The 14,351-nt window shown below is 37.0% G+C and overlaps 1 protein-coding gene across 1 annotated transcript in view; it reads right to left on the bottom strand.

Moving 5' to 3' along the window:
- The window catches only part of LOC123667264 (double-stranded RNA-specific editase Adar), a 43,971-nt gene extending 36,706 nt beyond the window's left edge, over positions 1 to 7,265 (bottom strand). Inside the window, exons 1-3 of the mRNA XM_045601222.1 lie at positions 7,220 to 7,265; positions 4,997 to 5,067; positions 3,667 to 3,810 (exon numbers count right to left, since the gene is read on the bottom strand). Of these exons, the coding sequence (XP_045457178.1) occupies positions 3,667 to 3,810; positions 4,997 to 5,067; positions 7,220 to 7,265 (261 nt within the window). The remainder of the gene's footprint in view (positions 1 to 3,666; positions 3,811 to 4,996; positions 5,068 to 7,219) is intronic.
- Positions 7,266 to 14,351: the final 7,086 nt, after the last annotated feature.

Here is a 14,351-nt window from a genome sequence, read left to right as displayed (position 1 = left end):
CCCAGAGAAATCGAGGTGAACCCTCGAAAATCGTGACGACTAGTGCGTTTGTTAATTTTTTTTCGTCTACTTAAGTTGTATTACTTGTCAATGTAATTGAAGTCGGTTTTTTTTTCGTTTGCTAGCAAACAATTATTCTAGTATATAGTAAAGATATTTACCGTAACATGTACATAAAACGTCGGTATATGCTCGCTCCCGGTTTTACCCACACATCTGAACGTAAAACCGTTTGTATATTCATTTAGTATTGATATTGGATGCTTATATTTTAATTCGTTGTCGGTTATTTTACTTATATCCATTTTGATGTGATTTCTTATATTGGATATTAAAAAGAAATTGTCTGTCAGTCCTTATATATATCGTACTATGAATAACATTTATAAGTAGAGTCACGATTCAGTCTGCAACATCCCACTGTTGGGCATAGACCCCCTTCTCTATGTAGGAGAAGAGAGAGCTTAATCCACCACGCTGCTTCACTGCGGGCTAGCGGATGTATTGCCAACTATTATTAACGATCGCTATCGGATATTTGATAACAACCGGTACCTACAGCTTAACGTGCTCTATGAGGCACGGTGGGGAGACCCACGAGGACAGGTATCCAAACCGGAAAGAAGTATTTGTACCACTACACCAGAGCGGTCGTTAAATATAATGAGCAGAGTCAGTCAGTCAGTTCAGCCTATTGCAGTCCACTGCTGGACATAGGCTTCCCAAGTTCGCACCAGACATCCCGGTTTCCTACAATCCTTATCCAGCCTACACTGGCAATCTTACGTAGATCGTCGGTCCAGCGGGCCGGAGGACGTCCCACACTGATTTTGCCAAGACGCGGTCCCCACTCTAGGACCCGTCTGCTCCAACAGTCATCAGTCCTGCGACACAGATGACCAGCCCACTGCCACATCGAATCGCTAATTCTTTGGACTATGTCTGTTACTTTGGTTCTCTCGCGGATAGTCTCATTTCTAATCCTGTCTTTGAGAAAAACTCCAAGGATAGCCCATTCCATTGCACGTTGAGCGGCTTCAAACTTGTGGACCAGTCACTTCGCCAGTGTCAACGTCTCGACACCGTATGTTAACCCAGGCGGGACAATAAAATAGGATAAGCAGAGTAATAACTATAAAATGCAGGTAGAAGCGATAGGGTCAATTAGTTAAAAATATATGCAAGTATACAAGAGGCACGGGAATTACCACGGGTAAGCGATTACCGTAACCTATAGACGCCTGCAACACCAGAGGTATTGCAAGCGCGTTGCTAACCCTACCCCTACCCCTACCTCCCGCCGGGAGCTGTGGTCACCTTACACAGAGATACAAAACTGCTTGAAAGCAGTATTATTTAGCTGTGATTTTCTGTAAAGTCGAGGTAGTACCCCAGTCTGGCTGGCCCATATTTTGAACAGGACATTTCCTGCTGTGTCCCACCTCAGTTTAAATCATAACCAATTGAAATAGGCAACTATTAATTTTTGCTTCAATTTGAAACAATTTTATTGTATGTACAAATATTACATTAGTCAAATCATATTTTACTTCATTACAGCCTATACAGTCCACTGCTGGACATAGGCCTCCACAAGTTTACGTCAAAAATAACGTGAACTCATGTGTTTTGCCCATAGTCACCACGCTTGGCAGGCGGGTTGGTGACCGCAGTACGGGCTTTGTCGCACCGAAGACGCTGCTGCCCATCTTCGGCCTGTGTATTTCAAAGCCAGCAGTTGGATGGTTATCCCGCCATCGGTCGGCTTCTTAAGTTCCAAGATGGTTGTGGAACCTTGTTATCCCTTAGTCGCCTCCTACGACACCCACGGGAAGAGAGGGGGTGGCTAAATTCTTTAGTGCCGTAGCCACACAGCACATATTTTACTTAAATAATATTTTTTACGCTGTGTGGCTACGGTAGAAAAGAATATAGCCATCCCCTCTCATTCCGTGGGTGTCGTAAGAGTCGAATAAGGGATAACGCAGTTTCACTACCACCTTGGAACTTTAAAAGCCGACCGATAGCGGAATAACCAACCTACTGCTGGCTTTGAAATACACAGACTAAGGTAGCAGCAGCGTCTTCGGTGCGACAAAGCCAGCCCTGCGGTCACCAACCCGCCTGCCCAGCGTAGTGACTCTGGGCAAAACCCATGAGTTCACGCCATTTTTGGCGTGAACTTGTGGAGACCTTTGTTCAGCAGTGGACTGTATCAGGCTAAAGTGATGATGATGGTGAATGTTATTTTATGAAATTAATAATTTTCAATAAAGTAAACAGGAATCAATATGTCATATATTTGAATAAAAAAATCAATGAAAACTTGTACATATATAACTGAACATCCAGTATAACACACACAACTACTTTCTACTCCTACATACACACACTATAGGAAGATTATACGCGTAAAACAGGGAAACATATTACTTGTTGCTTTATTACTGATAATATTTATCACTTCACATTTAAATATTAAATAGCTTCAACATATATAATGTATTTTAAATGTATATAACTTATGAATAATTCAGAAACATTATTATCATAACATTTTTTTTTATTGTTATAAATGCAATTTCCTGCTATGACTTCAAGTATTTCGAGCATTCGAGTTATCACATTCGATAATCGATTATCTACAATATCAATATAATCTAATATATAAAATTCTCGTGTCACAGTTTTCGTTGCCATACTCCTCCGAAACGGCTTGACCGATTTTGATGAAATTTTGTGTCCATATCGGGTAGGTCTGAGAATCGGCCAACATCTATTTTTCATTCCCCTAAGTTATAGGAGGGGAGGGGGGGGATTAAGCGGGTTAATAACATATATGGCAAAGAAACGTTTGCGGGGTCAGCTAGTTATTAAAAAAAATTGTTTAGTTGATAAAGTCGATAGCTATATCAACAAAACCGATATATATTATAATGTGTATGTGTATATGTGTATGTAATGTGTATGTATATGTAAACAATTTATTTATATATGTATGTATGTCTATTACTGAATAATTTCACATTATTTTTTATATTATGGAACTGTACATCTACACCTTCAATATATGTATGGTTGCCTGGAAGAGATTGCTTTTTAGCAATAACGGCCGCCTTTTGTACATTTTTCTACTAATTATTGTTAATGTTGCTTATTTTATTTCTTGTTTAGTGTACAATAAAGTGTAAGATAATAAATAACCGAATGTATTATTTTTTTAGATAAATATATGACTACGTACACTGTAACACCCGTAACTCAACAACCCCCGCCATTCAAATAAAGTATATATTTTTTTTTTATGTCACTAGAGGTTGGCAAACAAGCGTACGGCTCACCTGATGGTAAGCGATTACCATAGCTTATAGACACCTGCAACACCAGAAGCATCGCAAGCGCGTTGCCGACCCGATCCCCAATCCCCCCAGGAGCTCTGGTCACCTCACTCACCAACAGGAACACAATACTGCTTGAAAACAGTATTATTTTGCTGTGATATTCTGTAAGGTCGAGGTACTACCCCAGTCGGGGTGCTCCATATTTTGAGCAGGAAATTCCTGCTGTGCCCTACCTCAGTTAGAATATATAATATTGCCTCATTTCACTGTAGGCAACCCACACAATGACCCTCCCAACCCTCTTAAGTTATATTATGATACTTACAGTAACAGCGACGGTGAAGCTAGGGCAGTGGGCGGGGCCGCCCTGCCTGAGCACACTGTAGGACACCCTCACGCCCAACTCATTGAGAGCCGACACCGGGGACTTCCCCCCGGTTTCGACAGACTCCGCCGCCTTGGCCAACGCCTGGAATACCAATCGCAAGGCTCACGAGAAAATAATTCTGACTTGTATAAGCAAACAACCTTGGAACTTAAGAAGCCGACCGACGGCGGGATAACCATCCAACTGCTGGCTTTGAAATACACAGGCCGAAGACGGGCAGCAGCGTCTTCGGTGCGACAAAGCCAGTACTGCGGTCACCAACCCGCCTGCCCAGCGTGGTGACTATGGGCAAAGCACATGAGTTCACGTTATTTTTGGCGTAAACTTATGGAGGCCTATGTCCAGCAGTGGACTGTATAGGCTGTAATGATGATGATGATGTATAAGCAAAGACGATCCTATTTATTTTCATATGGTGTTGAGTTTCTTGCGAACCATTCTCAGCAGAATTTAATTTCCAAATCGGATGTACGCTTCAGCCTGTAATATCCCACTACTGGGCATAGGCCTCTTTCTCCATGCGAGAGAACGATCGGAGCTTAATCCACCACGCTGCTCCACTGGGGGTTGGCGAATATGATCCCTACTATGAGTAACTATCGCTATCAAGTATTTATGACTAGCGACCCGCCCCGGCTTCGCACGGGTGCAATGCTGATACTAAATATACTACAGAATGTCTTTATTTATAGTATGAAGCTAGCTTATAGCATGGTCATTAACATAATAACAACATTCAAATATGCGTCATTAGATTAGACGTTGTTACAGAATGCGTTGAAGGAATAAAGGTTCACTGCTCGTTCCCCGTAGGTGATAAGCGTAATAATTTGTAACCTATATGTTGACCCGACTTCTTAATAATATTCGTGCCAAATTTGAAGTAAATCCATGCAGTACTTTTTGAGTTTATCCCGGACATACATACATACAAACAGACAAAAATTCTAAAAACTATATTTTTGGCTTCGGTATCGATTGTAGATCACACCCCAAGTATTCTTTAAAAAAAATATTCAATGTACAGTTTTGACTTTCCTACCATTTTATTATATGTATAGATAACAACCGGAACTGACGGCTTAAGGTACTCTCTGAGGCACGGTGAGGTCACCCACATGAATAGACCATCCAAATCGGAAAGGAATATTTGTAGAAATATCCATGCCGAGCGGAGTCTGAACCCGCAAACAATCGATGTTTAGGCGATTATTCGACCCACTACACCAGGGCGGTTGTTGCCTGGATGGAATGGAAATGGAATTACCTGTAAATTCCATTTGAAACCAGCATCAAGCTGTATCGTTGGTGGTGGCTTCTTTGCTGGTGGTTCGTCATCTGCAAAAAAAAAGTTGTATCATACTAAAATATTGAATACAACTTCTGGTTCCTATTAACCCCTATCACTTAAGATAAGGAAGATACATAGACGGATCGGTACAATCGAGATTACCATCTCAATATAATTTTGAAGTCAAAATCCGTGAAAATTTTCATTTAAGCACTGTAACTTTTTAAAAGTTCAACCATCAATAAAAATAATATCAATACGTTAAAAATAAACACAAAATGGATATTATGTACAATCGAGGAGTGTATGGATAGGTTAGGGTTATTTTTTTTATTTTTTTTTTGTATAATGAAACTGTCGTTAAACGTTGTACTTTTTAAGTTCGGGTGCGTTACCTCAATATAACAATATAAGAGTGCTGAGTACATGTAAATAATGATATATATTAATACGCTAAGGTTACTATGTTTACCCCCCTTTTAGAAAAAACCTCACAATTGCTTCACATAAATTATATACCATTTTTAACCGACTTCCAAAAAAGGAGGAGGTTCTCAATTCGACTGTATTTTTATTTTATTTTTTTATTTTTATGTATGTTACATAAGAACTTTTGACCGGGTGGACCGATTTCGACAATTTTTTTTAAATCGAAAGGTGGTTTGTGTCTACTGGTCCCATTTAAATTTATTTGAGATCTAACAACTACTTTTCGAGTTATATCTAATAATGCGTTTTTGCTTTTTTCGTCGACCTACGTTGTATTATACCGCATAACTTTCTACTGTATGTACCGATTTTGATAATTCTTTTTTTGTTGGAAAGGGGATATGCCTAGTTTGGTGCCATGATAAGAAAACCAGGATCTGATGATGGGATCCCAGTGAAATCGAGGGAAACTCGAAAATCCGCAATAACTTTTTACTGGGTTACCGATTTTGATAATTTTTGATTTAATCGAAAGCTGATGTTTATCATATGGTCACATATATATTTTATCGAGATCTGATAACTACTTTTTGAGTAATCTTTGATAACGTGTAGTTACTTGACTATTTTTTCGTCGATCTACGTTGTATTACTCGTCGATGTAATTGAAGCCGGTTTTTTTTCATTTGCGAGCAAACACAATTATATAGATAATAGCTTTCTCTACCGGCGTCCACAACTAAATATTTACTATTGCTTTTGTTTTTGTAAATAATTAAATTATTAAAATTATATATATAAAAAAACGTCAACATGATTGGCGGTCGGTAATTTTTTTACTTATTTAGTGCGAATTATTCGCACGGGTATTGCTAGTTATATTATAAGGCTTTTCTACAAAACGTCATGATGCCGGATACGAACGATAAAATGTCATATTTTATAATAAAGCACTAACATTTTTAATCCATTGATCTCGTGACTCAACTGAGATTCGATAATGTATTTAAACAAAATATATAAAAACTCTATTGTAAGCAACAGGTCAGAAAAAGCTAAAAAAAAACTAAAACAATAGTTGTTGAAAATTCGGATTAGTTAGTAGACGTTTAAAAGGAAGCGAAAAATCACTCATTTTTCCGTTATTGAAAATAATTCACATAAAAAACGAGTTTTTACTAAGTACTTATTCCCGCGATCGTCTTCGCGTTTCGTGCAAAACCGCGCTAAAATTCATAGTAAGTAAAATCGCCCTATTCCTTCGTATATACTCAAATTTCATACATATACGCTTAGTACAATCAATGAAATGTGCGGCCAAGATAAAAATAAAAATATTGGATTTTAATATTGATTACAGAATGCCCTCAAATTTTTTATATATAATATAATATGATATTTTCAATCTAAAGAATTAGACTTGTCAAAGATTTATTTTGGGTAAAACGAACATATAACATTTTAAATTACATCTATATTAATACGCAAGGGAAAGGTGAAGCAAAAAGTTTGTACTCCTTTTTACAAAAATTGCGCTAACGGAGGAGTATGAAATTTCGCACACTTATAGTTCTAATATTTATTTTAATCATGCATAAAATATATTTTAAACCAATTAAAAAAACAAAAAAAAAAATTACACACACTACCACGTATTTAACATACACACGCATATCTTTTGTTTATTGTTCAAACTTATAATTTAAATTAATTATTATCGAATTTCGACCACTGGGCGATCACAAGTACTAATATAAATATATTACATACCTTCGAAATTTTTCGAAGCAGCTTCAGAATGTTCAGTCTCACACATTTGGTCGATTCGTTGAAAGGAACAAGGAATAATTATATACAACGGAAAAAAAAAGGCAACGCGAGATATTTACAACAATTATATTCAATATTCAATCACTTTCAACAAAACAACAAAATTATATGCAAGAAATGACAAAACTTGAATAAAATACGATTTCAAATGACGACTAAAAGCCGTACAGTTGAAAATTGAATTTAATAAAACTCTAACTGATATTTTAATTTTCAACTACCCTCAGAATTTATTATTTTTTTATTAGATATAAAAGGTTTAATGATTCGGTTTGTTCAAAATTATATTTTATTTATTAATAGGCTTTTAAATCGTTTATATAAAATAATTATATTAATCCTTAAAAAATATATATTTTTATTTTTACTTCCGGTCCACTGGACATGATCTACGTAAGATTTCCGGTAGAGGCTGGTTAATGATTGCGGAAAACCAGGATCTTTGGCGCGAATTTGGGCAGGCCTACGTCCAGAATGGGCTGGCGTGATGATGATGATGATTATGATGAAGATGGAGCTATCATCGACTCAGAATGTAGATTCTGATTAAATTTAAATTTTGCTGTTGTTTTAAGTATTTAACCAAGTTTGTAATCTCGACTGCACCGATCAATTACTTTCGAGTCTTCTTTTCTCTTCTTTCGTTTTAGAATGGTCTATCGAAATCATCTGTGCAAATTTAGAGCCATTGAAAGCCGTTAAAGCAAAATTTAAATTAGGTATTAATAATAATAATAATAATAATAATTTTATTTCAGACAAAGTCCATACAATCAAACAGCATTATACAAACATAATTAATGAAGAAACAAAAGAAAACAAAAATAAACATAGGAAAATAATAACATAGGATATTTATATCAAATTACACACACATATATAATATTCATAACCGATTAAATTAAATTCAAGTCAATAATTTAGAAATGCCAATAATAAGTCAACCTCTTAAATTAAATAACTAATTAACACAACAAAAAAAATATATATTTTTTTTTTTAATACATACAGAAATTATTTGAAACATGCAATGCAATGTCAAATATATAAAAGAACAAGAAATTAAACTAAGTCAATTTTTTTTTTTTTTTTTGTTATTTAAATTATAATTAAAAAAAAATTTGCATGTTAAAACACAGACCGACGGTTATTTTTGTAGTCATTTTGATATATAAAAACGTTTATGTAGAATTTAATCAATAGCCAGATTGCCATGATTATGAATCAAATCAGACGAACATATGGCTACTGCCATATGCAAAAATGCCTCGTTTGTCCAATATCTTCTAAATTAATTTATTTAAAAAATTAATAGATTTTTCTCATACTCTTTAACAATTCTGTGGTAGGCTAACCTGATTACATAAACCTTCAGACCATAATGTAAATATTTACATGGCCTGTAAAAAACAAACATTATTTGCCAGGAATGAACACCACGCCTATCAATAAGTAGTACTATAAAAAACTTAAAACTTAATGAAGTGAGGGCACAGTAGTTAATATCTACAAACCTTTATACTTCTGATGTCGCTTCTTCGGTGCTGAAGGCATCACAATATCAGTTGAAGAGCTCACACTTGAATTCTAAACAAAAATATACATACACATATAAGAATTAATATGTATCTTATAATATATCTTACATATAAAATTCTCGTGTCTCAATGTTAGTTACAATACTCCTCCGAAACGGTTGGACCGACTTTTATAAAATTTTGTGTGCATATTGGGTAGGTCCGAGAATCGACCAACATCTATTTTTCATACCCCTAAGTTATAAGGAAGGGGGGGAAGATTAAGGGGATTAATAACATATATGGCAAAACATTAAGCCGTCGGTCCCGGTTGTTATCATGTACACCTGATAGCAATCGTTACTCATAGTAGGGAATATGTCCGCCAACCCGCATTTGAGCAGCGTGGTGGATCAAAGCTCTGATCCTTCTCCTAGACGAAAATAGTGGGAAATAGGCCTATGCCCAGTAGTGGCATATTACAGGCTGAAGCGTAAGCGTATAGGAAAACATTGTTTGCGGGGTCAGCTAGTCTAATATATAAAATTCTCGTGTCGCAGTGTTTGTTGCCAAACTTAGCTGGACCGATTTTTATGATATTTTGTGTGCATATTGGGTAGGTCTGAAAATCGGCCAAAATTTATTTTTCTACAATATATAATGATCCCCTACATATATATATATATTTTTATTTTTTTGAAAAAATTCTATATTTTTATTTATTATGATTTTCCACTGGAAAATACATAAAAACCTAATTGGGCGTAACACTACAATGAGTAATCTTTTTTTCGTGCATGCAGTCAGCGTTCATCGATTTATTAGACGTTGTCACTTGAAAAAACTTTGGCTGAATTTGACACCCTATGCTCCAACCTACTGGGAAATTTGCTACTATGGAACACACAATACACACACATATACGAAAGAGACGCCGCGTTGGCGCAGCGGTCACAGCTATGGATTGTGTCGGTTGCGCTGGCGGTTGCGGGTTCGATCCCCGCACATGACATACATTTGTATTGGCAATACAGATGTTTGCCATGGTCTGGGTGTTTGTGTAGTCCTTGTGGGTCTCCCCACCGTGCCTCGGAGAGCACGTTAAGCCGTCGGTCCCGGTTGTTATCATGTACACCTGATAGCGATCGTTACTCATAGTAGGGAATATATCCGCCAACCCGCATTAGAGCAGCGTGGTGGATTAAGCTCTGATCCTTCTCCTACATGGGGAAAGAGGCCTATGCCCAACAGTGGGATATTACAGGCTCAAGCGAAATATACGAGAGAAAAGCATTAAATTAAACCACATACACTAAATAGCATTAAACCTAGTAATATTAATATGAAAGTTTGTAAGGATGAACAGATGTCAGTTACCTTCACAAAAAACTATCGAACTGATTTCCCAAAAACATTCCGCGGCCGGTTAATGTTTGTTTTCTTCTTACTTTAGTACCATCTTCTTTTTGTGCTGTCTTAGCTAAGTTTATTAGAATCAATGATATAAAATTATAATTTACCAATAAATTCAAAATAAATAATCATGTCAAATATTTTCAACTAACCGCAGCTTAAGCGGCTTATCCCACTATTGTACGGTCAAATACGGACCGTCTCCGGACTTATACACTTTCAGCACTTGTCATTGGCAAAATCATCGGCGAAAAGCTGATGGAGCCATAGTCTTTAAGGAAGAAGAAGAATTATTGAACTGATTGTAATCAAAGTCAGTACGCATATGATAGCTGGAGATCCATTATAACATACTAGTTTTTGTACCATCATCCTATTATGTTATCCTGGTACCTGACAACGATTGATTTTACTAGTAGTTCGAGTAGCATAAAACTAAGAAAGTAAAGCCGCGAGCTGCAGCTAGTAGTTTTATACGAAAAACTAGTCACGAGAGAGGTTTACCGCTGAACTTGGGACTGACGCTTCTGTTAGGCTGATGTTCTGTATTATCTTATAAATGGTATGTGGTGTGTGGTATAATTTAATGTCTGTCACTTATGGCTACTGAATATGTGGTACATTTATATTTAAATTTATTGTTAATAACGATAAACTGCTTTATAGCCGACGTGTGGACGTAACGGTCACAGACCTGTTGTGGCTGTTGCGCTATCGGTTGCGAGTTCAATCCCTGCACATGACAAATATTTGTATTGGCCATACAGGTGTTTGCTGTGGTCCGGGTGTGCAGTCCTTGTGGGTCTTCCCACGGTGCCTCGGAGAGCACATTAAGCTGTCGGTTCTGGTTGTTATCATGTACACCTAATAGAGATTGTTACTCATAGTAGGGAATATATAAGCCAACCCGCTTTGGAGCAGCGTGGTGGACTACACTCTGATCATTCTCCTACATGGGGAAAGAGACCTCTGCCCAGTAGTGGGATATTAGAGGCTGAAGCGTAAGTTTCTTTAATAAATATAGTTGTCTGCTTCTAAGGTAGTTTAATGTGTTTTAGGTAACCGCCAACTGCTATTTGTATTTATAAATATGTTTTTGAAGAAAATTTAGACACAGTACATATAAGCAATACAATACTCAGAGCAGGAATTTAAGCTGCAGCCCAAGAGCAAGATCATCGTTAATTATATAATATACATATTTATACTAGAGTGAAAAACAATTACTTACCCAGCGTTTTGATATATCTGAAACAAAAATTTATTAAAATTTACATTTATAATTTTAAAATATGGTTTAAGTTTTCAAAAGGTTTTACTTAAACAACACTTCTCATATACAAAAAAAAAAAACAAAAACGAGACGAGAAGATACCCAAGTATGAGAGATTGCCCCTGGAGGCTGGATGAGGCTTGTGGAAAACTGTAACGTTTGGGACAAACTTTGGGAGGCCAATTTCCAGCAGTGGACCGCGATTTTAGTGAGTGCGAATGAAAGAAAAAAGAGGCCTTAGATTAAGAACCGTCATTTTGAAGTTAGAAAGGTTAGGATTATTGTTTCTTTTTTTCGTAACAAAATTATGCCGATAAATGGTCAAATTTTGAGCTTAGATAATTCGATGGTTCTTAATCTAAAGCCTTACCTAAAAAATTTAACATCAATTTACATCTCCAAGTAATATGCACACGTTTTTAGAAAGATCTCATCCAATGGCACCACACAACAAGCACCAGCTTTACATTAAAAAAAAAAGGGATATTGGCCTCCACAAGTTCGCGCCAAAAATGGCGTGAACTTTTATGTGTTGCCCATAGTCACCACGCTGGGCAAGCGGTTTGGTGACCGCAGCGCTGGCTTTCTTGCAACGAAGACGCTGCTGCCCGTCTTCGGCCTGTGTATTTCAAAGCCAACTCTTAGATGATTATCCCGCCATCGATCGGCTTTTTAAGTTCCAAGGTGATAGTGGAACTGTGTTATCCCTTAGTTGCCTCTTACGACACCCACGGGAAGAGAGGCGGTGGCTATATTCTTTACTGCCGTAACCACACAGACGAAAACTAAATAAAGATTAATTTAAATTTACCGTTTTCAGTAAAATCCATATCATATATATCAAACAAGTAGCTCCCGGCTTTTGCTCCTTATCAGAATAACGTGATAATCGAAAACATTTTAACAATGTAGTACTCACTTCACACAAAAGCACTTTTATGATATTATAAACAATATCCTTATTGTTAGTTATTAATTTTAACAGGAATTTGAAATTATAGCACTGCAAATAGCGATAGTAAACAAATCAATGACACTCTTTTTTTTTAATTTACTTTACGCTTCGGATTCCAATATAGAGAAATTAAGAAATATGATTAATTTAAGTAGACAATGTTGCCACTTCTTAAAGATAGTTTATTTTAAAATCTCGAAATATCTTTATATAAACTGTGTACATTTAATTCTAGTGTAAATGTGCGTATACCATGTACGTGCCATAACACCGATGGTTTGTAGTTTTGATGCCTAGTACTTGTAATAAATAAAATTATTAAAAAAAAAAACTACTTGTTTTATTTTAGTTTGGTGTTTGGGCTACTTTGGGCTACAATTCAGCTCAAATTCTGCTACATTAGGTTTTAAGGTGAGAATAGTTTTGTTATATATTTGAGTTTAGGCTACTCAAGCTCTGAAAACGGCGACATAAGGTCCTGAGTTGTTGGCAGGACTGATCTTTAATCGTAGGGATATTACCAACAACTCAGAGTGGTGAGAGTGGAGCAGCGTCGTGAATTAAGCTCCGATCTTTTTTCTACACGGTGAAAGAGACCTATGCCTAGGGCTGGCAGTGGGATATTCACACTTCTTCTTAGTCGAAAAAATAGTCAATGCGTGCGTATTTTACCTATTAGTACCTGGGTGAACGAGCTTCGCTCGGTATTAGTAAATCTTGTTTTTTGGAAATTATATTTAAATACGAATTATATATTGATAAAATATGAATAATATTTTTCAATCTTACATACATACATACATAATAATCACGCCTCTTTCCCGTAGGGGTAGGCAGAGACCACTTCTTTCCACTTGCTACGATCCTTACATACTTGTTTCGCTTCATCCACTTTCATTATTCCCTTCATACATGCTCGTCGGTTTAGGGTACTCTTGACCTGGCCTTTTTTCAAGACGTCCCCGATTTGGTCTTGAAATGTCCGCCTAGGTCTACCCCTTCCAACACTTCCACTCACACTCGCCATATACACTTTTTTCGTCAGTCGTTCTTCATTCATTCTCTCGACATGACCAAACCATCTCAGCATACCTTTCTCAATTTTTGTCACTACATCTTCTTTCAGACCACACCGTTTCTTTATCTCACTATTTCTCATCCTGTCACTCAGTTTAACTCCTATCATACTTCTTAACGCTCTCATCTCAACTGCATTTATTCTGCTTTCATGTCTCTTCTGCCATACCCAACTTTCACTTCCGTACATGAGTGTCGGAAGCAACACCCCCTCATGCACAGCCAAACGAGCCTTTTTAGACACCTTCCGACTGCTCATAAAGGAGTTCAAAGCTCCGTTCACCATGTTTCCTGCATTCACTCTTCTTTCAATATCACTCTCACACTTTCCATCTCTTGTAAACTTCGAACCCAGATACACAAACTCATTCACCTGTTCAATTTGTTCATCTCCAATCACGATATTACAGTCTGTCACTACCTCATCTCTTTCAAACACCATCACTTTCGTCTTCTTTACATTCATCTTCATTCCCTTTCTAACAAAAGCTCCACTCATAGCAGTTACCATCTCCTGCAACTCCTCGGCCGAGGACGCAAGTAGTACTTGGTCATCAGCATAGAGAAGACATTTGACGAGTAACTCACCCATTCTCAACCCACTTTCATTCAAAAAAAAGCGCCCCGCCCGCCGCTAGAAACGGTCGATTGTACACGTGCTCCACGCAATTTAATTCTTTAAAATTCGTAAAAAGTGGGTTTTTGTAAGGCTACAGCCAAGTGCCGCACATCAAAAGTTGCGCCTAAGTGCGCCCTATCCGGCGGTGTTCTCCTTTTCCCTGGAAAACGCCAGAATTAAACAATATTAGTGAAAAAGTGCGAAAAAAGTGTTAAAAA

The sequence above is a fragment of the Melitaea cinxia genome, chromosome 27 (genome assembly GCF_905220565.1).
Source record: "Melitaea cinxia chromosome 27, ilMelCinx1.1, whole genome shotgun sequence".
NCBI lineage: Eukaryota > Metazoa > Arthropoda > Insecta > Lepidoptera > Nymphalidae > Melitaea > Melitaea cinxia.
Note: the sequence above shows the minus strand (reverse complement) of the source record. Positions and strands in the feature narration are given on the sequence as shown.